Source organism: Pholcus phalangioides, unplaced genomic scaffold (genome assembly GCF_987345545.1).
Source record: "Pholcus phalangioides strain wild (caught in Gottingen) unplaced genomic scaffold, Ppha-v1.0 ptg000017l_1, whole genome shotgun sequence".
Taxonomy (NCBI): Eukaryota; Metazoa; Arthropoda; class Arachnida; order Araneae; family Pholcidae; genus Pholcus; species Pholcus phalangioides.
Window position 1 is genome coordinate 6158925 of NW_028301610.1, and position 25942 is coordinate 6184866.

A 25942-nucleotide genomic window follows, 5' to 3' on the forward strand; every position below is an offset into this window, starting at 1 on the left:
TGTAGCACATGCAAGGAGATTAATTGAGACAGCTGCTTCTTGCTCGTAATCCTCTTCAAATTTATCATTTGGTGATTGAGCTGTTGACAAGGCGTCTGCAATCTTTAGCTCTTTACCAGGTTGAACAAATATGATGTTGAACTTATGTTCATATCTCAACAGCTGAAGTCTGGGAGAGATTGTGTCGTATTGCTTTTTACTCAACCCTAGAAGGGGCTTGTGATTGGTTTGAACAACTACTGGTCTTCCATAGGTGTAATAATTGAAATGTTCAAGTCTATAGATCACAGCTAACAGTTCTTTCTCAATCTGTGCATAGCGTGTTTGAGCTGCTGTAAGTGTAGCAGATCCATATGCAACTGGTTTGTTATCTTGTAGGAGAACTGCTCCTAATCCATGCTGGCTGGCATCCACTGAAACAGTCACTGACTTTTTCACATCAAAATATTGTAGACATTGAGCTTGCTCTATCACACACACACATTTGTTTTAATTTGTCAAAATCACGTTGAGTATTTTCATCCCAGAGCCACTCAGTATCTTGTTTTAATAGCTGACCTAGCGAGTGAGTTAAACTAGACAAGTGATAAGTGAACTTGGCTAGATAAGTTATCATTCCAAGAAATCTTTGTAGATCCTCATGACATTTGGGAACAGCAAACTCGTTAATGGTTAAACGCCTTAACTTTTTTGGGATCTGGAGTTATTCCAGTATCAGACATTATATGTCCCAAATAATTGACTGATGTTAAGGCTAATTGTGTTTTTTCAATATTGAACTTAAGATTAACTTCTCTGGCTCGTGTCAGGGTTCGATGGAGTAACTGACAATGTTCTTGCATGGATGAAGATCCAAGGGCTATGTCATCAAAGTATGGATTTATTTCTGGATCATGTTCAAAAATTTCATTCATGGCCCTCTGAAACTCTTCTGGGGCATTGTTTAGCCCAAATGATAAAACTTAAAATCAATATCTTCCCCAAGGTGTTGTGAAAGTTGTTAAAAATGGTGATTCTTCATTAAGTGGTAACTGCCAGAATCCATTTTTTGCATCTAAGATTGTAAATACTTTACATCCTTGCAGCTTTGTTATCAGATTATCAGCTGCTGGTATTTGATAGTGAGGTCTTTGTATGGCATCATTTAATGGCCTTGGGTCTAGACAAATGCGTAATTTTTTGGGTGTATTCACCACAACCATGTTGCTGACCCACTCAGTAGGTTCCTCTACTTTTGCAATTATTCCATTATCACTCATGCGTTTGAGCTCCTCTTTCACTTTGCCATGAAGAGCCAATGGCACTTTTCGTGGAGCTGCCACATTTGGTGAATAATTTTCTTTCAATTTAATTTTTACAGTACGTTTGAGTCGTCCCACACCAGTAAAAACATCTGAGAATTCTTTCACAACTTCTTCCAGTGTATCACTCTTATGTGAATTTCTGTTCATTTTCATAAGGTCATTCAATCTTTTAATTAGTCCTAATTCATTGCAAGCAACCAGGCCTAATATAGGGCAGGAATTCAGAGTTGTTACCAGAAATTTGAAACTTTTCCTCTGATTCTTGACCTCACAAGTTAACGAACACTTACCCAATATTGTAACTACATTATCACTGTAGTCTAGCACTGGTTGTTTAATAATCTTTACACAGTTGGCTTTATTTCCCATTTTAGCAGTTCACTCTTAGGTATAATGTTCACTTGTGCTCCAGTATCCAGCTTAAATTTGACTTCGTTGCCATTAACTAGGATCTTCTGAAGCCACACAGAGTTTGGGTTTTCATTATCTAAGGCATCAATTGATTTTAATTCACCTAAATAAACAGTATCTGAGCCGCTGTCGTCACTAGCGTGATCTATTGTGTTAACTCGGTGAGTATGTGTTCTTTTATAGAAAGTCTTTTTCCTACAAACTTTGGCCCAGTGAGTTTTTCCACCGCACTTGCGGCACTTACTTGAGAAGGCTGGACATTCTTTCAGACGGTGTTTTTTTCTACACTGTTTACAGTCTCTCTGCTCAGCGTTTTCGTTGTTTGCTGGCCGTGACCCTGCTGTATGGTGTTTGTTTCTCCTTACGGCGTCGACCGTTATTTTGCTTTCACCCATCTCCGTTGCCTGTGCCTTACTATGTTCGCATGTTTTGCACTCGCTAATGATGTCCTGCAGTGCTTTTGGCGATCTACTCGTTTCTCGGACCAGTCTTTCTTGTAGTGCTTTGTCACTAACTCCTTGGATGGTCTTGTCACGGAGCATTCTTTCCATCGACTGCCTGTAATTACACTCGACGACCGCGCATCGTAGTCGCGAATAATAGTCGGCAAATTTTTCGTCTTTTTCTTGTTTTATTTCAAGGAATTTGAAAGATGCATAAATCTCGTTCTGATAGTCCGAGAAATATTTGTCAAACTCACGAAGGATTTGTTTGAGCGATATCGTAGTGCTTGCCGCTGCGGGCACAATATCGAAGGATCGCAACTGCTCCTTCAATTCCTCTCCAAGAAATCTTCCTTCCAATACCTCCATGCTTTGGACGGGTTTGCTCTGGCATCAAATGGCTGGATGGTCGGTAGGCTGTTCGCCATCTTTTTCAGATTTCTAAGCGTAAATTCAAAAATACATGAGTATTTCTCTAACTGACACCGTGTTATATATTGAGGCTTGGGTATTTATTGTTTGGTCCACTAACTATAGCGATGGACATGGATTACTACAACCAGTTAGCATGGCATCCAGAGCATGACTGCCCTTCTTTATTGCTATCACTATTTTACAAGGCAGGATGATGCTGCCATCTATAAATGGTATTAAGTAGTAGATATCTTACATTCCCTTGAACAAAAACGACATCCCAAATCAGGCTTGGGCGTAGACCCAAAAGTGTTAACATTCAGGCAGCCTGTTTCGTTGGGGCTGACTGGAACGCAAAAGCCACCTTTGGTTCAGCCAACAAAGGAACGTTGAAGGCAGATGGCTCTGAACATACTGCCTCAATAAATTTTTACAAGTGCACTCCATTCCCAACAACACACATTTTCCCAACTGCCCAGGGCACCGGAGCGATATCCTGGATTTCGGGATATCAAAAAATTTCCTTCACGAAATTTCCACCCACACAATCTCAATATTAAATTCACCATATAATCCCGTTTTCTTTGAGGTCGAACTTCTTCTGCCCAGGACTAAACGAATTGTGAAACAAGTCGACTGGAATAGATTCCAGGAAAACCTCTCCTCGGATCCCCCCCATCACCCCCTCGCCCCCCCTCTCCCACCATAATCGACCAAGCCGTCACACAAATCACTGAGCGAATTAAATCTGCCTTACAGCAAGCCACAACTGAAATTGTCGGTAAGGACCTTCGTTTTGGCATCCCCCAGGACATTCAGAAAAAAATTTCGTTTAAAAACAGGATCAGGAAAAAATGGCAGCAATTTCGTTGGCGCACCGATAAACTTTTGCTTAACCGATTGCAAAAACAATTAAAGCAGGACATAGACGACTTTGTTAATAACCGCTTCACTGATTTCATTAGCAATGCCACCGCTGAAAACTGGAATCTTTGGAAAGCCTGGCGCATTTGCAAACCGGGAAACCCGAAAATTAATAAAATTAAACAGGATAATATTATTATTTTCGACGACGCAATAGCAGAAACTTTCGCCGATACCTTTCAACAACAATTTTCGCCCAATCGCGTTCAACCACTTGCCACATCACGGTGAAATCGGCAGTGATGCTCTGCCTGCATCCAGCATCACCTGCAACACAACACTGGCCATATGTCCCTCACAACCACAAAAGAAATCGTACAGCTCATCAAAAAATCCCCAGGAGTCGACGGAATAGGCAACAGGGCAATTAAATTGCTTCCACCAAACATCCTTTCCTGCCTCACCAACATTTTTAACTGCTGCCTTGCCACCAGCTATTTCCCCTCCCCCCTGGAAGCACGCCATCGTAAAGGCTATTCCCAAACAGGGCTCCGACCCCCTTCACCCCCAGTCCTTCTGCCCCATCAGCCTTCTCCTTCGTATTTCTAAACTCTTTGAAAAAAATCATTGCTTGCCGACTTGACGAATTCAACATGCTTCACAACATAATTCGCCCAGAACAACACGGTTTTTGCCCGGAGCACTCCTGCGTTACGCAACTGCTCTGGGTTACTGAATACATAACAAATGCTTTTAATTACACTGACTCGGTGGCTGCACTCTTTTGCGACATCTCGAAAGCTTTCAACAAATGAAATTTTGCCACCCTACTGAACAAACTAATTAATCTTAATTTTCCACCACATTTCATTACTTTTTTTCTTTCGGTACCTCACCCAACAAACTTTCTAAGTAAAGCAAAACGACACCCTTTCTTCAAAGCATAACATCACAGCTTCGGTCCCCCAGGAAAGCGTTTTAGACCCGCAACTATTTTTGCTCTATATCAATGACTTTCCTTTCGCTCGAAGCGGAATCCTAGCACTTTTTGCGGACGATGCTGTCGCCCTCTGTGGTGCAAGAAATGCAGCATACGCTCTCTGGAAGCTTCAGGACGAAGCAGCTAGCATAGAAGAATGGTGTCTAGAATCTGATGATGTCATGAACGTAAACAAATGCAAGTTCACCTGGTTCTCACGAAAAACAAAATTGCCCCGTCTCCCCCTCCGTTTTGGGGGTCAACTCCTTCAACCAGCGACAACAGTTAAATATCTGGGCTGTATACATGACAAAAAACTGCTTTTCAGCAAACATATTGCCCATGTGCGCAACAAAACAACACGCATTATTGGCATGTTAAATAAAATTACATTCCCAAACGCCAAACTCACAATTAAAAACAAGCTAATTCTCTTGAAATCGATCATTCACCCCACAATGCTCTATGCTTCACCTGTCTGGACAGCGGCCCGAAAGGACAATATCATCGTCCTTCAAAAACAGCAAAACAAGGCCCTACGGCAGCTACTTCAAGCACCGTATTTTATTAGAAATGCAAATATTGGTTCAGATCTCGATTTTCTGCTTCCGTACATTCTTCAACTAAACATGGCTCAGTTCGACCGGATGCTCAAGTCGCAACATGCCCACATACAGGCCATAGTAGACTACAACCCTGAAGAAGTCAGAACTTACCGTCATCCAAGACAGATAGAGAATCTCGGCTGGGACATAAAGTAACTTGTCCCCTCGAGGCGCCTCAACAGATGGCAGCACTACACATCGTTTTCATCTCATGGCTTTCAATCGATATCCGGTTCCCCCATTTTAATCGTTTTGCTCATTTCATTTCAGTGAGAAAAGTGTACACTTGAGCCACTTCCAGTGTATTCCCCCATTTTTTCCTTTTCTTCTCTCTTCCCCCCCACTCTCTTTTGTCACTTCTCTTCCCCTCCCCTAACATTACTAACCTCTTCCCCCCCCCTTCACCGCCAGTTTTGTATCGTATTGTCACATTTTCATCATAGAAAAAACGGCTTCTTCACAGCTTAAAACTTCGCTATCTCACTTCGCATTTTAACACTAACATCTGAGGTTGTGCCGTCATTTACCTGCAGAAATTTTAAATTTCAATGCCGAGTACCATTAATTTTAATCAAATTTTTTCCTGAATGTGACAAAAAAAGAAAAACTCCAAATTCATATACATGCACTTTCACACCAACACATACATTACTCCCTTGTCTTTTTCTTCATCAGGGGGACGCGACGAGCCCCAGCCCTTATGGTGATAGATGGTCTGCAAAGGGTCAGGCATCCCCTTAAAATTTCTATTCTGGTTCTGGGGATTCAGGCAACCAAATTTCTTAGGGGACAATCTATTTTTAGAGAAATAGTTCAATAAAACATTTTAATGACTTCTGGGAATTGGTAAACCATTCCATGTTAGTAAATGCACTGACGTAGATTCCAAAGAATATTTGTTCTCACACTTGAATTTAGTAACTGACATGAAAAATTTTAGGCATCAATACCAATTTTTTAGTCGCCATCCAGCCTTGGTATAAGATACCAAAACTGTTGCAAAGGATCTACTAACCTGATATAGGGACTACCATTATTTGGTGCTTTTCTGACATCGGAGATGTTTTTATTAGTTATTTATTTATTTGATCAGTTAACAGTTGCTCTCTGATCAATCCTTGCTGGTCTTCAATTTGATAATAAAGAGAAATGAATATTCAGTTTAATTTAGATATTGATTTGCCTAATTTATTGAAATTATAATGCTTCGTTTCTTATTAAATCTGTTCGAAAAGGTTTTTTTAATTCAAATCAAATTTTATTCACATTAGAACCAAGTGCAAAATAAAAACATAAAGAAAAACAACAAAGGAGATGATCAGATCATCACACTTATTGTTACAATGTTACTACAGTTATTACAATAATTTTCAATGTAAAATAAGAATTTGTATATTAATAAAAGTTTGTTAAATGGAATCAAAATTTTACATGTGCAACAGTTGTTACTAATAAAGTAAAGCTTTTCCTGCAAAGGTCCAATATATAGGGAATAAACTTATCAATGTATATTCTCAAGCATAAGATGTGTTTTCATTATTTTTATTAGATGGTGATTGGGAAGAAAGCCACGACAAATATGCAGAGATGCTAGTCAACATGATTGTTGATAAAGGTGCTTGCCCTTCTAAGTCAGATAGCCTAGAATATCATTTTTTCGACTCAACTGGTTGTGATGGTGATGAAACCCAGCAGGTTAGTAATGGTGATTGAGATAAAAGTGTGGAAAAAGTATTTAATGATTCATTTTTTATACACTAGTTTTTGTAAAGCATAAGCAGATATTGCATTTCCGTCATTTTGTTTTTTGCATTTTTTAGTCATTTTTGATTTTACTGTTAAATTGAAGCAAACAGCTATTATAGATTTATTAACTTGAATTCTTACGAGAAATCACAATTTAAAGTGATAATGGAAAATTTAAATGTGATTATACCAGCAAAGTTTTTGATTTTTCTTTTGCATTTTAAAAGAAAAAAAACATTTGTAGAAGCAAGTTTCACTGGGCTTAACCTGAAAAAGAAAAATAGTTTTCCTGGTTATTTTATAGAACAGTCCTGTGATGATAGCCTGACTTGAGTTGAATAAATCTATTTATTTAACTAAAGCTAGCTAGTCTGGTATGATTTATTATTTTTTCAGGAAATTGTATCAAAAAGCATTTCCCAACTGGGCCTAGAAGATGATTTAGATGATCCAGCTATAATGACAGTTGGTCGATGCCATAACATGGTATGTTTTTTCAAGTTTAGAGCCAGGCTTGATAAATTCAAACTGAAAATTTGCTATGGTGACTAAAAAATTAGAATAGGCATTCAAATTTTTTTGTGTGATTGCTAAATTAGTGTCTAAAAAAAACACAATTTTCAAAAATTTATGTCAGCATGTGTACTATGTTATGGAATCATATTTAAAAATAAGCATCATCCTTATAATAATAAAGGTATGTAATAAAGCATATAAATAGAACTGTGTGTGTGCTCTTTGGGTCAAGCTGTCAATAAAGTTATGTAGCAGCTCGTTTGATCTAAAATGTATTTTAAAACATCTAACATTTTTTGTAGAAGTTACTTGTGAGTCTTGGAATAGAATTATTTTTGTTAAACAGGCTGGGCCTGTTTTTTTCCTCAATTTGTCAAGCCCTGGTTTAGAGTAAATTAGCAACAGATTATATTTTATATACAGTGAAAATCCTATATAATGATACCCTCTAGAACAATAATCGACTTCAGACCGATGCCAGACAAGTAACATAAGTGTACATAATTGTAATGCACAAGCAGTGGTCACACACGATCACTGTTTTTTGCACAGGAACTGATTTCATAATAGAAAAAACCTCCTGTCTGAAGTGTTGCATGATTTTTCATGGCCATGATTGTCTGGCAATTACAGTCAATTCTTCATCCCCAGGTGCACTGGAAATCCGGTAAGTGAAGTAATGCTCTAAGTGGCATCTGCCTTATAACGATATTGCTTTCTTTTCTCGATGCACTTTTTATTGCATTAATATATTTCATTTATAATAACTTTTTATAACCATACGTTTCTCCAGGCCCTTAACCATATTAACTTAAGTGCATAATTTGTGAGAGGGAACAAAAGTTCACACACGCAATATTTTAACAAGTAGTGTGCTGCACAGGTCACAGGTACCCACTAGTAAAATATATAAATTTTTGTACGCTGAGTGATAACTTAGTAAGACAGAAAAGATAAATCTTTTTCTTTCAAAAACTGAAGAGAAAAGTTATAATTTGTTTCACGATTAAAAATTCTAACTTGAACTAAAGCTTGATAAATTATTGAAGAAAAATTTAAGTCTCAGAAAAATTATTTTCTTACTCTTTTCTAAATTCTTTAGGTGCATAGCATATTTAAAACAAACTGTTATAATATATAAGTATATATATATACTGACATCGTGCACCCCTCTCCAAATATATCTTCACTTATGCTCTCTGCAGATACAAAAGTTAATCACTTTACAATCAAGGACACAATATTGTGTCCAAATGCCAGTGGAATAAATTCAAAAAAGTTCTATTTCCTTTCCTCTTTCTTCATCACCACGAAGCTTTGTTGCAACCCTACGAAAAATATCCTTGTGCTAAACTGAAGAGCCAAAAAAACTGGTACATGCATGCGTATGCAAATAAAGAGATATGAAATCAATCAGAGTACGGCGCTGCAGTCGGCAACGCCTATATAACACAACAAGTGTCTGGCATAGTTGTTAGATCAGTTACTGCTGCTACAATGGCAGGTTATCGAGATTTAAGTGAGTTTGAATGTGGTGTTATAGTCGGCGCACGAGAGATGGGACAATTTGGATTTTCACATACGACCATTTCACTAGTGTACTGTGAATATCTGGAATCCGGTAAAACATTAAATCTACGACATTGCTGCAGCCGGAAAAAGATCATGCAAGAACGGGACCAACGACGACTGATGAGAATCATTAAACGTGACAGACGTGCAACCCTTCTGCAAATTGCTACAGATTTCAATGCTGGGCCATCAACAAGTGTCAGCGTGCGAACCATTCAACGAAACATCATCGATATGGGCTTTCGGAGCCGAAGGCCCACTCGTGTACCCAGTGGCGGATTACCGCACAGGCGCATGAGGCGCGCGCCTGGGGCCTCGGCAGAGCGGGGGGGGGGGGGCCTCCAAATAGTTGTGTGCTTCATCCTACATATGAATTTACATGCGCATCAACAAATCTCTTGAACTAAGTACAGTATCTGCTCTCCTTTTTTTTTTTTAACCGCAATTTTTTTTTTTTTATGTATACTGTACGTATAAAGGGAAGAAAAATGGGAACTGAAAGAAAAGAACAATTTACAAGACGCAGCTCTCAAGGGCCAGTTCTTCCCCGACAAAGAATGAAGAGACATTGTAAAGCGATCATTCAGGGAGGGTCATTTTCAAACAGTATTTCCCTAAGGGCACAAGCAGGAGGAGGGGTGAGAACAGCAGGTCCTAATGTCTGTCCGAAATGAAAATTGGAGTGAAGGCATAAACAGATGTGCTAATGTGATATTAAATGTTTTTATGGGCGCCGATAATACGACAGCTTTGGTGTAAGCTTTTGTATACAGTATAATGGATGGCAAGATGGCTATCGGCAAGCGGCGACATCGACAGGAAGAGACACTCGTACTATTTAAAATGAATGTAGTAGAGCTCTTATTGTGATTTTGTCTCCCACTTGTTTGAATGAAATACTATAAGCTGGTTCAAACAACATATACATTTGCAATCTATGACTGGAACCATACGACCATATGAATAAAAAAAAATTTGGGGTTTGAAATGAATGCTGAATGACATGCATTCTGAATCACGTGATTTTTCTGTTTCTCTTTTAAACACTCCCTCCCCAGCTGAAAAAAATCAAGGGGGTTTCTTTTCCTTCTTTCTAAAAAAAGAGCTACATTTTTGGATTGGTCAAGGAGGCTTGGGTAGACAACATCTTTGTGTCAGACCGAAAAGTGTTTATTGTTAATGTAATTGTAATGTGTGTTATTGTAATGAAAAAAATTTTCATGCCGATCCTCAAGATTTCCTTTAGGATTTAGATTGCAGAATCTCCAAAAATAACGGTAAGCAAAACTAAAAATATATAAATTATCTGATAAATTTTTATTTGAGCATTTCAATTCAACTACAGTAGTCTCTCGAGAATTCGGTCGTGCTCTAATCCAGCACGTCCAGTAGTCCAGGATATTTATGTGGTGTGGTGTCACTTTTCTCCTGATGCCCTAACTCCTTAACACGTTCTAATATTTCTTAATTGCTGATCAAGTCCTGACTATGTCTTTGCACGAAATTTCATATATTATTTCAATGGGTTTCTTCAAAGTTAATCCAGCAATTTTGGTAAAATCTGGCACACCGTGGTGTAATACGTACCGGATTAGCGAGAGTCTACTGCAGGGGTCTTCAACCTTTGAGGCATAGCAGGCCATATTGAAACATTTTATAAAGTACGCGGGCCACAATGTTATACTGTGGCATGTTTCGTTATTAAACGAAACGGGGGGGGGGGGAAGCATAACAGGGGCGTAGCCAGAAATTTCGTTCGGGGGGGGCGACCACTTTCATTTCGGGGGGGGGACCAAAGTGACAGAACAATGGATTTGGCCATCTTTTTCCCTTTTTTCGGTCATTTTCTCACATTTCGGGGGGGGGGGACCAGACCCCCAAGTCCCCCCCCCTGGCTACGCCCTTGGAGCATAATATAGAAGATTTTTATTCACTCTGAATACAAATAATACAAAGGCAAAGGCCACAACAGGCAGAGTGCCCAACGAGGTGGCTGAAAGAGAAAATAATAATAATTAATATAATAATAGTAAAAATAAAATAGAATAAACTCATTCTGAAATAATTTCTTTCATTAAATTTAATTCATTCTGAACTAATTTCTTCCATTAAAAATATAATTCTTATATTTACTCTGATATAATTTCTTCCCTCTATTCCCTCTATTGAAGAAATGTTTTTCTATTAAATATTATCAGTATCTTTATATCAAATCAAATATATTATATTTGAGATATTATCAAATCTTTATTAATCAGTAATATTAAATTACTAAAACTATGACGGATCTCCATTTTTGCCGTGTGGCTGAAGGCACCAGGACGGACATCTTAGATTACTAAAAATATGATGCAGAATTTTACTGTGATTTTTTTTTTTAATGGGAGTGTGATTATTTTTCATCTAGTACCAGAGAATATCATTATATTTCCTTATCTTATTATTGTGTTTATGTTTTTGGTGATGCAAAAATAAAAAAAAAGTTATGATTTTCATAATATTGTTCATTTTAGTGAACCATCTCGTTCTTATTAGGGCCAAAAGGGTGCAGTGGTGGATAAACGCAAATTTGTGGGTGGGGGCGGTGGTTGTGACCATGTGTTCAATTTTTCAGGACGGTTCTGATTTTTTTTGGAAAAAATTCTGAATTTTCCCCCTTTTTTAAGCAAATTTATTTTCTTGGTTTGTTATTCTGTCAAAAACGTAGAGAACATTTTTCCATTTAATTTTTCTGCTCTCGGGGAGGGGGGGGGGGGGTGACAGCCCCTACCTTTAATCCGCCCCTTATAGGGGGCCTCCAGATCAGGTTGCGCCTGGGGCCTCCCAAAATCATGATCCGCCACTGCGTGTACCCTTGATGACTGCACAACACAAAGCTTTACGCTTCGCCTGGGCCCGACATTGGACTGTTGAGGACTGGAAACACGTTGCCTGGCCTGACGAGTCTCGGTTCCAATTGTTTCGAGCTGATGGACGTGTACGGGTATGGAGACAACCTCATGAATCCATGGACCCTACATGTCAACAGGGGACTGTTCAAGTGGTGGAGGCTCTGTGATGGTATGGGGCGTGTGCAGTTGGCATGATATGGGACCCCTGATACGTCTAGATACGACTCTGACAGGTGACAGGTACGTAAGCATCCTGTCTGATCACCTGCACCCATTCATGTCCATTGTGCATTTTGACGGACTTGGACAATTTCAGCAGGACAATGTGACACCCCACACGTCCAGAATTGCTACAAAGTGGCTCCAGGAACACTCTTCTGACTTTAGACACTTCCGCTGGCCACCTAAATCCCCAGACATGAACATTATTGAACATATCTGGGATGCCTTGCAACATGCTGTTCAGAAGAGATCTCCTCTTACTCCTACGGATTTATGGACAGCCCTGCAGGATTCATGGTGTCAATTACCTCCAGCACTACTTCAGACATTAGTCGAGTCCATGCCACGTCGTGTTGCAGCACTTCTGCGGGCTCGCGGGGACCCTACACGATATTAGGCAGGTGTACCAGTTTTTTTGGCTCTTCAGTGTATATGAATCTAAGAGAAAAGGTAGGTGAGGGTGGGAAAAGATAAATCTCTCTTTCTACATTGTACCTACTCTATCAACTGTAAGTATTACAGGTAAGAGTATATATATGTATAATAAGTACACTCTTTTGCAAAAAAAACAAAGCACCATGGACAAATTGACTTTTTATTGAAATTAAACGTGTGTAAAGCTCATACACAGATAATGAAATGATTAAAAATTCAAAGCTGTAGGACCCATCAATGGTAGTAATTTCCCCCTGGCGGCGATGCATGCTTGTATACATTGATGTAAGAAGTGATAAAGATTCCTAATCTCATCTTGTGATACATTCTGCCAGACATCTGTCAATTGTTGCTCCAGATCTGCAACATTTTGGGGTGTTCGAATCTGGCGGCCTACCATGTCCCATACATGTTCAATTGGCAAAAGTTCTGGTGTCCTTGATGGCCAAGGAAGAGTCAACAGCACAGAGGCAGTCCAGAGATATGCGAGCCATATGGGGCCTGCCATTATCTTGTTGGAAAATGGCCCGAGGATGACGTGCCATGAAGGGTAATGTAACTGGCCACAGGATGTCATCAACATATGGTTGAGCTGTTAAAGTTTTATGCTGGATGACTATAGGCGACCTGCTGTCATAAGAGCACACCAGAGGTAATGGCTGTATGCCTCTCTAAAACAAAGACTAGGACTGCTGGCCCCAGCCCCTCCACACACGAGTCCGATGGTCATCTGCTGCATCCGATGGTCCAAGACTGAAGCGGAATTCATTGCTGAACACTGTGATATGACCAAAGTTAACATTCATTGGCGTTTTTGAAAATTTAATCATTTGCATACTTCGCATAAAGGAATTTGCATGCAAAATTTCGAGATGATTGGATTATTTCTTAGGGTGCTTTGTTTTTTTGCAAAAGAAGTGTATATCTCTTTTATACTTATGCATTATACTGTTTTCCTCTCATTTGTTTTTTTCCCTTACTTTTCTTTTTCTTTCCTTCCTTTTTCTAACATGTGGCTAGGTTAGGACAAGATTATCATATTTATCAGATTCGTCTAACAGATCATCCAAATTTCTTGCCAATCGCTTGTAAGCAAAGCGGTTAAACCACATTCAGCCACAACAGCTTGGCCGTGTATGCTTTGCTAAATTAGCAAAAGTAAATTGACTATACAGGGTGAATTCAACCTATTCAGCCAAATGAAACAGGATGATAGAGAGAGAGATGAACCCAAGTAGATCATTAAACACCCTGCCAACCCTGCCTTATCTCTAACCATTTTCAAGTTATCGTGGATAATCGATTATAGAAAAAATATGTCAAATCTAAAAACCTGCATTTGTGAAGTTTCTAGAGACTTTCACGCAAACTGAACACATATTCTGGTTATATATGGTACTTTTGCGGCTATCAGCTGGCATTGAAAGACCGCATCTATACGGCATAAATACGTCTTGTTCCTACAATATTGCGAATGCGCATTTTTTTAAAATCGTAAAGGATTAGAACGCCCATTCAAATTGTAAAACCTTCCTGATATCATGGAAAACCGAATCTGTGTGTGTAAAAACTCGGCCTTGAATATCCACAGTTTTGTCATCTAGCTGCTATGTGGTAGTCACCATTCCACATCGCTAAAATCATAGGTGTATAAGCAGAATTGGCTTTTAAATGGGCACAAGGATTTAATTCTTCACAGATAGTATAAAAGAAATTATTTTATTCCAATATTTTAATTCTCTAAAAAAATATTTTTAATTTTTGATCTCTGATTTTGCTTTTGGTGAAAATCCGCGTTTGGAACTTGCGATTGCACAATGGTAATCGGCTAAAAATGTGATTTTCTAACGATTTCAAATTTTTGAGTTGGCTATTTCTTTGAAAAAACTTCTGCTTGCCATGGTGATCACACAGACCTACAACACAAATATGCATACATTGAACTTCAAATGCACGCTAGTGTCCTGGGCTCTGGACTAGAGGGGGCGTCAAATTCACCCTTTATAACTGCTTCTACATTACATGGGTGTGCCAAAATGTGTACTTGCCCTGTTAGCGGTGCTAGATAGATGGCACCACCTACTAAACACAAAACACACCAAATGCTGGGCACACACACACAAGCACACTTAAGTTTCTCCAACACAAATCTGACGTAGCTCCCATATTCAGGTGTGAAAATATGTGGCAGTTAAATGGCGACAGATCAAAATGGTGGACCATCAGGGAAGGAAAATAAAATAATTTTACCAGGAAAACCAAAGAGTGAATAGGGAATGAGAAGATAAGTGTCTGAGAGAGGAGAGAGAGAATCTGATTTGCTTTAAATTTGATCACAAGATATTTTGAAAATGCTAAGATATTTTTAACGAAATGTAAAATCAATCAGAAGGGAATTTATATATTGATTATTAGTAAATATATAAATGTGTCTCTTCAACTGTTAATTAAAGTGGATCCTGTTTATAACGTTTTTCAAAAACTGTCATAAAAAACGTTATAAATAGGAAAACTTTAAACAGGAAATCTCAATGAGAATTACTTATTGTTAGGACCACGAAAATAAGTTGTACCTAAGTGGAAAACATTCTAAATGGAAGAAACGTTATATAAGCGGGATCAACTGTATATTTGTTTTTGATTTATTACATGTGCGGAATTCCATAGGTTAAATTCTCAGTGCTAATGAGCTTCTTTGCAAGTTTTTCCTACTAGTAGACAATGAAAGTAAAAGTAACCTTTTTTTTTTTGGATAGAACATTTTTTTAGAAATGAATTACTTGATTCACAAATATACCTACTCTTACCCAGAACATGACCCACCGGTCAGTCTCAACGAAGAAATATAGGCATGTTGGAAGAAAATTCATAGAGGTACCAGTGAATTATTATTATTATAATTTTTTTCAAGATAAATTTTTTTTCAGAGGGACCCACTTTCACTTAAAAAGGACCCAGATTTTTCAAATAACCTGGGTCCCAGAGTCCAGTGGCATCTCTGACAACAATTCAATTTTGAACTTTGCCAATCTTTAAGCACTTGTAGCTCACCAATAAATCCAGTTATTTCAATGAAAATGTTGTCATTTTATAGGATTTTTTCCATTCTTTCCAAATATGTGTTTAGTTTGCATGTCTCTTAGAAACTTCATAAATGTTTTTTTTTTAAGATTTATATAATCTAATATTTTTTCCCATAATCAATTATCCACCATAACTCAAACGGTTTGAGATAGGATAGGGTTGGTGAGCTGTTTCATGATCCACTTCGGCTCGTCTATCACCCCCTTTTGTTTGGCAGAATAGGTCAGATTCACCCTGTATATTTGCTAACATTAGTCATCAGTTTTTTGTTTTGTCATGCCAGGGACACCGGAAGTCAATAATGATAGGTGTTGCTCGAAGTGTGTTTGCTTTGCAAAATAATTTATATTCCATGGAGACCATACTTACTGCTTTTGAGAAGAATGTCCTGTAATGCTTCAGGCAAGTGTGGTAGACCTGTTGGGATCTGAATTCCCCCTGAATTGGCATTCGTTATTTCATAATATATAGGAATGCTGAGAAATATCTATAAAAAAAATTTAAGCACACAATCAAATGTAAATTAATAGCAATTGATGTGAAAATTCAGCACTGAAGGTAAATTTAAATAATGAGAGAAACAATTCCCTAAACTAATGAAAATTTTAGACGATGAATCGAAAAAATAATTTAAAGAAATAATTCCAGCATCAATGAAAATTCAGAATTAATGAAAGAAATATTCTAGAATGAATGAAAATTAAATAAATGGTAGAAAAAAAATTGCAAAATCGATGAAAACTCAGAATTAATGAAAAAAGTAATTTCAGAATTGATGGAAGCCTCCAATAACTTAGAGAGTTCAGGCAACTATAGTGAGTTCAGGGACTCTATAAAGCCCTTCTACAGCAGAAAGCCTCTGTGCGAAGCTCATGACATCACTGAAGTCATCTATTTCACCTATAGCTATTGGATATACTGTAAAAAAGGTAAAGATTTTGCATATGTCTGACTTATATCCAATGGCTACAGGTGAAATGGACGACTTCAGTGACGTCAAAGCTTCACGCTGAGACTTTCGCTTTGTTGTTGATAAAGTGCGGGACATGGTACAAGTGCACCTGTCACATACCTCTAAGGTTGGTTCTGGTATGGGCCAATTTTTTTCCATGGATTTGCCATGTCCTTAGAAATTTAAATTGAAATCCATCACAATAATATTGCTGGTCATTTGAGTATACTGTAAAATTGAGTACAATCAATGAATCCATTTTGAATTGCTAATTTATTATTGTTATGTACTTGGCTATCTATGAGGGTAAAATCCAATTTTAGTAGTACCAAAATATATTTTGAGAGAGGTATGTATGGCCTCTCAAGAGCATCACGAGACAGTTTCAAGGTCTCCTATATGACTGGACTTACCGACTTAAAGTTTACATATGTCTCAGAAAACTTTGTACCAATCTAATAATACTGAGACCCTCTTATGCAACTGAGGTACCTGAGCTGTGCCCGGGTGGGCCATGCGAAGGATGACGCTGAAGGCAGGGCCGGAAGTAGAGGAAGCAGGGACAACTGTCCAGGCTACAAAATTTAGGAGGCGTGAGTTTTAGGTGGGAACAAAGACCACTGTTATAAAATTATCAAATTTTAAAGTTGTGGGGGGGGGGGGGGGCAAAACTCCTAGTTACGACCCTGCTTAAGGTATTTCCTACGCTAGTCATTCTTGAAGTGTGCGTCACAGCTTTCTGGGACATTGCGACAAGTTGGTTTATTGACATGTTTCCATTCAAGACTTTGAAGTGGTCCTTTTTAGACTATTCTAGGGAGTCGCTGATAAACAATGACAAAAACAAGGGAGTCGTTGGTGGAAAACGTTTCAAAAACACTGCCCTACGCCAGGGCCATTTTAAGAGCATCATGGGCCCCTGGGACAAGTGGTTTTTCTGAGGCCCTACCTAGTAAATTTTAGAAAATTTCAACCGGATCTCATTTTTGTGAGGCCCCCGAGCCATGCCCATGCATCAAGACAGCACTGCCCTATGCCCACACATTATTATGGGATTACCATTATACTGAGAGGCAGCTTAGACTACAGACATTTTCAAACAGTATTTCAAAAAATATATATTGTGGAAGAGACTTATCGTTGCACCGAGTATCATTGAAGTGAGGTGAGGTTTCACAAAAAAAGTTGGTATGAAACAGAATACACTATCACAAAGTAAATAATACTATAGAGAAAGTTGTTTGGATAAAAGTCAACTCACATGAGGTATAAAATCTGCTCCCCCCCTTCATTAATGACGGTATGAAATTTCTTTCAGAAAAAATTTATAATTACTTATCTTTTCTGCTCTGCGTGAGAACTTCTCATAATAACCAATTACCAATAATACACACTGATGGTGAATATGTATATTCCCTATAATTATGAAAAAGCATGTATCTTAAGCGAAGGCAAGTATGTGTATGATCACCTTCTCTATCTTCTAGTCATTGGACAGAGAACATTAGGGGGGAGGGGGATTACCAGGAAGCCTAAAATTTATTGAACATGTGGTAATATGGTTTTAACAACAAGCAATTTCTGAACTATAGTTATTTTTCTCCCCTTTTTTTCACTGTATAGTCACCACCAAATTTGGAGGCTGGGGTGATTAAAAAGGTTTTTAGAAGACACGCCTGGAGTGAGGTCTATCCAATCTTTCTTTTTAATCATTTAGTTTTGGAGAAAAGTCTTTTGCAGTGGCATTTCTGGAGTTCTCAATGACGGATGAGTACTAAAAGAGAGAGTGTGTGTGTTCAAAGTATAACAGTTAGTTTTTTCCCATTATATTTTTTTAGGAAGAGAGTTGAAACCTCTTCCCTTCTGTACACTCGTGCCCTTTTGTGTACAGCCCAATCTGTGTTTTGAATTACTGTAGGTTGGACTGCTGGACAGCGGCCATTCGAAAAAAGTGGGGCTACCACTTAATTGCAATTGTCATGACTGGAAGGCAACATCAGGTTTTGTCTAGCTCTAGTTTAAACTAATAGAAGCACTGTGCTTCAAAAATAATTTGAGCAAATCATCCTAGAGACATGTTGGGGAAGGGGAGAGGATTCCAAGAAATGGAAAGATGATACATGACAACTATGCAAAATGGAATGTCATCCCTGCTCAGAATACATGCTGGGGATAAAGAGAGAGATAGTAAACACTGGTCGTTTTGAATAGAAATGGTGGGCAAGATCTGTATTGAGAAACTTTTTTTGTGGGCCAGTATACCAGCCAAAAGTAACAGGTATTTTTTACTTTTGTTAGTATGTTTTTCAGGGGCAAAACTAATGTCAAATAAATTAGGATACATATTTAAAATTAAAAAAATTGTTATATTTAGAAGAGCACTTTAAATTAGAAATTATCTATTGGCTAAATTTGAATGGTGTTACTCTGCAATACCATTTGAGTGATTGGTGTTGCTCAAGCACATATGTTCCGACATCCCTGTCTCATGCGTAGTTATCACTAACTTTTGTAATTTTATTGCAGTGGAATGAGGTAGTTTTTCGCTCATCTCCACCACCTCCTGCTATCTTAGATCCAGAGTTTTGTGTAAGTAAATATTAGCAGTTTCTTTTTCAAAAAGTGCATGATAAAATATCAGGTAGTTCAACTTTGATAAAGCTATGGAAATGGGTGATATTTAAAGCAGTACAAAATTAATTATTTGTAGATTGATTTTTTTTTTGGTAGAAAAATATTGCATTACATGAATACTTTTGAATGATTAGTGAAATTAATTATAATCAAAAATGAAAATATTGTGTTTTATAAAGGGAATATGGACTCGAATACAATTATAACATAAGGGAGCTTATAATGTCCAGTAAGAAACAATGTTTTAAGGTCGGTTTAGGGAAAGGTTTAGATAAGAGTTCTCTTCTGTACGTAAAATAGGTTGCTACACTATGTGTAGGTATTTTATCAATATATGCCTAAAATTTTTAACCAGTCTTCATGGAATGTTGCTTATCTACCAAACAGGATACAAATTAAAGGACAGGTTATGTTAAGATTTCATTAAACTCTAAAAATTTCTAATGGTCAAATCAAGTATATTTGTGTGTACCTACATATTGATAAGTAGGAATTTAATACTTATACTTGACTATTAAGACGACACCAATGAATAAGGCAAATACATGAAAATACCAATATCCTAATGCATTTTGACACCAATGGGTCTCGTCTTCAGAGGGAAAATATTTAAGCAATAGTCATGCTGACTGAGTTTCCCACTTGGGTTGAATACAAAATCTTAATGCTCGGTTGCTCAGTGGAAAAAGTACGGCCGTTCACTTCAAATGTTGTGGTCAGAATGAAGCTGTGAGCCTGCGTGAGATACTAATGCAGCATCCTGATTGGACGCTTGCAGAATAGTGCTACCTGATTTGTCTCTCTGAAATTCCCACTCAATGAATTTAAGCCATGGTGTTGCGATCGGGGGTGTAGATTCATTATCGTTTACTAGTATATTTTTGAAGGCCCGAATATATGTGCCTCCATAGAAATTTAAATCAACTGTGGACTTTGTGAAAAACTCTCGCTTCTTGAAATTTGAATCTATAGCGCTCTTGCCAAAAGTGAGTGGCGATGGTCGATTTTTCACATTCCTGATTCTTAACACAGTGAGCATGTTCATTTAATTTTGCTTTTATGGTCTCCTTGTCAGTCCTATATAACAAGAGGGCAATCACCACATGTAATGTAATAAATGCCCCATTGTTTATTCTTTGGTATAGTATCTTTAGGGGGCATGAAACCAAAGTTTTTAGTGGGCACATCTATGGTTGTTAGATTAAACTTTTTAAGAATTGGATTGATCTTCAGTGAGAGTATTGGATCGCAGGGTATGACTACATTTTATTTGAGTGGCTGCTCTGTAATATTTTCTAAAGTGATTCCTCATGCCAGTTTCAAGAATTTTCTACTTATTTCATCAACGATCTTAGTGTTGAACCCCCGGTCTTTTGCAATTGCTCTGATGGTTTCAAGTTCATAGTCTAAAAATTGACCATCGCTGCTCACTGTTGGCAGGAGGGCCATAGATTCAAATTTCAAGAAGCAAGAGTTTTTCACAAGCTCAAGTCCACAGTTGATTTAGATTTCTATGAAAGAACATATATTTGGGCCTTCAAGAATATACTAGTAAACTATAATAAATCTACAACCCTGATCACAATACCATGGCTTAAATTCATTTTGAGCAGGAATTCTAAGAAAATTTAGATAGACAAATCAGGTAGCACTATTCTGCAAGCGTCCAATCAGGACACTGCATTAGTATCTCGCGCAGACTCACGGCTTCATTCTGACTATGACGTTTGAAGTGAACAGACATACTTTTTCCATTGAGCAACCAAGTGTTAAGATTGGGTATTCAACCCAAGTAGAGAAACTCGGTCAGCATGACTAGAGGTTAAATATTTTTCCTCAGAAGACGACACCCATTAGTGTCAAAATGCATTAGGATTTTTGTATTTTGGTGTGTTTGCCTTATTCGTTAGTGTCGTCTTAATATTCTTGGGCAAAGTTGATCAACTCTTTCATTATATTTGACTATCTGCAAGAACACTACCACCCTAATAGTGTTACAGATTTATAAAGGTGAAGTCAAGGGGTTAGTATGCTAATGATCATGATGGAGCTCTGGGGAAAAATTATACATAGGGCAGTAAATCAGTTGGCAAATTATATCCAAGAAAGTGAATTGTAGGTAGTGATATGCATGTGACATTCCAGAAAATTGAGGAGACTTTTCTCAGCCACCTCGTTGGGCATTTTGCCTGTTGTGGCGTTGTATTTGTATAGTTATATAGTTTTGAAATTCCAATAAGACTGCCCTATTGTAATGAAATGTTATTTCTGTAATTATTTTGGGCCTTGTGAATATGCATGATTTTACACATATAGTATATTAAAAACTGATGTATGCTGTATATATTGTTTCAAAATGTATTTTGCAGGGCTCCCCTAAAACTCATTCAATTTGGAGTACAAACCATTCTACGCAACCTGGCCTGGTTCAAGAAAATGCTGGTTCATTGTTTCAATTAGTATCTAATTCATTAAACACATATCAGGTATGTCTAACTTTTTGAAAAAGCTTGTGAGTGTGTATGGTGTTGAATGTATGGATGTGCTCAGAGAGATTAATCCTTTGTAAACTTTGAAAAACTGAAATAGTTTAAGCTACTATTAGGTGTATAATATTTATATATTTTTTTTGACTGAAAAAAAAGCATTATGAATCTTTGTAAAAAATTAAAATTCCATGCAGATGATGTAGCAGGATTCTGAAATTTATGGAAAAAAAAAGGGAAAAATTAATGATAATCATGTAGAAGTAAGATGATTTTATTGAAAAAAATATGGGAAATCGGGATGCCAAATATAGTACATTGCCAATTGTTGCCAAAAAAATTGTGCATTGTCAGTATAATTGCCAATTGTTAAAACTGCTAAAGAATTGTCAGTGTTGGGAAATAAAAGGCTATTGCCAATCACAGTGAGTTGAAATGCATATCTTGGAAAAAGTATAGAACATGACAAATGTGAGATTTTGAAATATTTATAATTATACTTATATAATATTATTTATAAATCATGAAAATTATCTCTTTGATTTTAGTAAAGATTACAAATTCAAATTAACTTTGTTGAAATATGTGGTATTTTCATTAAAAAGTCGAGATGCTGAAAATTTGAAAAATTCCAATAATATATTGGTTATATGGTTGTTTATGCAGAGGCTACATTTGTAGACATTTCTATTCTAATTTTCAAAGAACTTTTTCATATATTGTAGGAGCATATGCCTTAAATAAAGTTCCTGCTGAAAGTTTATGTAAATTTTGTACACCAAGGTTATAACGTTACATTAAGGTATAGGGAACACAAAAATGTTTGGTGTAAATTTTTAGTTTCACCGTGTGGGTTAAATTAGTCAATAATAAGGTAAAATATAAGGGGTCACATACCCTTCAACATTGGGGGAAGTTAAAATATTATTAAAAATACTATTTAACAATTGATTTATTAGAATTTTTTTCACATACTTTTGATTAATGCTATTCTATTCCAGTATAAAATTTTACATATCTTCAATACTGAATTTTTTTAAATTTTCAAAAAAACAACATTAAAAACAGCTTGCGCACATGATAAAAATTACAGGACAAATGTAACCATATAATATTGAAATTAAAATGAAGAAAATGGTTAATTTTTCATAAAATGAACTAAAAGATTTCAGATCCATACATATATATTTGTTTTATATAAAAAATTAAATTTTTGAAAATTTAAATTTTAAATAAGAATGAGTCAATGCAATTTCAATCTTTTAGTTCATTTCATAAAATGAAACATTTTCTTCATTTTAATTTCAATATTGTGTGGTTACGTGGATATCATATCATTTTATCATACACACAAGCTGTTTTAAATGAAGCTTTTAAAAAATTTTTAAAAATTAAGTATTAAAGATGTGTAAAATTTTATACTGGCATAGTATAGCATACTAAATCGAAAATGTAGGAAAAAATTTCTAATAAATGAATTTTTAAATAGTATTTTTAATGGTATTTTAACTTTTCCTCATGTTAAGGGGTATGCGATCCCTTAAAACCTTTAGGCCTATTGTTGTTGTAGCAAATAAATGAACATTACAAATATTTTGTACACACAATAATGATATTTTCCGCACTAAAGTAATCAGAAATTTGCACAAATTTAATTTACATTTAGTGTACATAATGTAGTATGGTAAAGAATGTACATTGTGGTTCAGTTAGTCATCATATTCTGAAGAATCGCCATCAGATACGTTGACAGTAAGTAATCGCGAATTCATGTATATTTTCCTTCATGTACATGGGAGTTGTGCAGTAACATAAGTACACCTTCCAGTTTTACACATGCAAGTATTATGGCCAAATGCAGTTAGTTCTATTATAGCATCTGGAGCTGGTGGTAAGTCGGTAATAACTGAAACAAAACAGTTCTACTTTTTTAACCATATAATTCTGGCAGAGACAGAGCTGGCGTCGGTTCAATATCATTGGCCCAAACTAAAGCTTGATTATGAGCTTTAAGTGTGTGCTGCGTTTTGGAGCAGAGCTTGAGTTGGAGGTAGCTTGCAATCTCTAAAGATCTTCGTTGGCATATGTTTAAATGTTAGTTATTTGTTTAGGTGATCTGTATAACTGGCACACAAATTCTTCTAGAGCACTGAAATAAGTCTCGCCGCAGAGAGCTGCAGGTCTACAACAATACAATTATTCAATCATTACACTTCATTCATAAGTTAGGAAAATTGATGGCAGATGAAAGCACTACACACAACAAGCATTATACAGAAACAAACTTCACATCAGGTTTACACATTCACACACATTCCAACATGTACCAATTCATTAGAAATTCCGCAGAGGAATATGGACAAGGTGCATCTGTGGTTTAGTAGTAGTAGAGCGAAATATGTATCCGATAAATATTTTCCTTTCCTAGTACCTCATATGCTTCAATGAAACATGGCTCAACCTTTAGGAAAGCTCGCTAACATGTTAATTTCCCTTTTCCATTAAACTTGCCTGTTGTGTCACAGCCAATGAAACTGAAAACCAGGAAGTGCATCAACTAATTCTGCTCCAATATGATCATATATTGGCTTAAGAGCAACAATTTGTTTTTTGGGTCAATCCCAGTTATTACATGAGATTTCGTTCCCAAAAATTGATATTGTCTTAATGCCAGTAGGAATACATGTGTGTGTGTGTCCAGAGACAATATATGCACTATGTATCCTGATTTTTCAGCATGAATGGCATGATAAATTAGTATCATGTCAGTAGATACTCACCTAAAACCTTCAAATACAAATACAATGCCACAACAAGCAAATTGCCCAACGAGGTGGCTGACTTAAGAACATCATGGATCCCCGAGCCATTTTTTGGAGGCCCTACCTACTACTGCTACACCACACATGCACCCCGCCCACACACACCCCCCGCGGAACCCCCAACGAATCGGTACATGCGGGAATGTGCGTGTACGTGTAGTGAAACCTGATGAGAAGTTTTTTGTTTCTCTGTAATGCTTGTTATGTGTAGTGCTGCCATCTGCCACCAGTTTTTCTAACTATGAGTGAAGTGTTATGATTGAATGATTTATCGTTGTAGGACTGTTGTTCTCTGTGGCGAGACTTTTTAACGGGGAGATCGGCTCGCATTTGCGCCTTGAAGTTGGGAACCACAGAAAACCAACTTCAGCCGACCACCACTGTGGGGTTCGAATCCAGATCCGGACAGGTTTTCAGGTAATTGACATTCATGTGATTAGATTAAACAGTTGTACTCCATAATAATTCAGTACTTTCGTTGAGAGGTATTACGTTAGGCTTATTTTTGTTTTAGTGTTACAAAAAAAATCGCAGTTCTGGTCGAATTGGTGTTGAATCTGCATAGATGTGAATGCCCTGTTATCTGTTCTCTTTCCTCTGCATTGATTGCGAATGACTGTTTTCAATGACATATCCACTGTGTAATGATCAAACACCAAATGAACAGCATCATACTTTTCAAGTACACTTCAAATTTCACAAGTAATGTTGTGCAAGACATGTCTGAATGTTGCCACTCATTTGCTGAACCAAAACTATGGCATCTATAAAATTATAGCGTTTCAGTTTGAAATGTGTGCATCTGGTTGTTCTTCCTGTATATCATTCCTGAAATGAGCTGTGTTTGTTGGCAAATGAGGAACAGATTCTTCTAAAAGGTATAATAGCTTACTCTTATCATTACAAAGCAACAATGAACCATCAGTTGCAAACAATGTTCTACATATAGTCGAGACTTTGTAAGTACCTATAGTCAAGACTTTGTAAGTACCTATAGCAGCTGTTATATCAATGTCTGGTCTCGATTTGCATCCATAGCCATTCTTGCAAATAAAAGATCAGATCTATTCTCCTTTAATTCCATAACTTTACTGTTGATTTCAATCGTAACAAATTTTCCAGCTGATTTCCAAGTTAGCAGTTTCATTTTCATCATTTTGTTTGTATTCCCTGTTATTCTGTCGCTCAGAAAAGTCTCAGCTTTCCTTCCTTCATCTTCACTTCTACGTATATCATGTCTAATGTTAACAGGCATTATAGAATTTGTAACGACATTGATGAGTTCACCACCCACCAGAGATGCCATTGATGCTCTATAACGCGTCAAATACTCAAAATCTCAGGAAAGGATGCATAAAAATTTGGTTCATGCGCCCTGTTTCCTAGTTCTGAGATGAAAAAAGTAGAGAGAAAAAAACCTCCCCAACTCCCCCCCCCCCCTTTTTACAGTCTATCATGATCGCACAACCTTGAAAAGTGGTTTTACTACTTTGTATACTGTACTGTATTGATATACACGTGGGTTGTTGATGATATTTAGTTTCCCTTAATGAGGGACTGTG

General features: G+C 37.1%; 1 protein-coding gene across 3 annotated transcripts in view; it reads left to right on the forward strand.

Moving 5' to 3' along the window:
* The window catches only part of Patr-1 (Protein associated with topo II related - 1), a 110338-nt gene that overhangs the window by 27033 nt on the left and 57363 nt on the right, over positions 1–25942 (forward strand). For all 3 annotated transcript variants that reach the window (XM_089246154.1, XM_089246157.1, XM_089246155.1), the window contains 4 exons: positions 6570–6715; positions 7163–7252; positions 18965–19027; positions 21442–21558. In XM_089246154.1, the coding sequence (XP_089102280.1) occupies positions 6570–6715; positions 7163–7252; positions 18965–19027; positions 21442–21558 (416 nt within the window). The remainder of the gene's footprint in view (positions 1–6569; positions 6716–7162; positions 7253–18964; positions 19028–21441; positions 21559–25942) is intronic.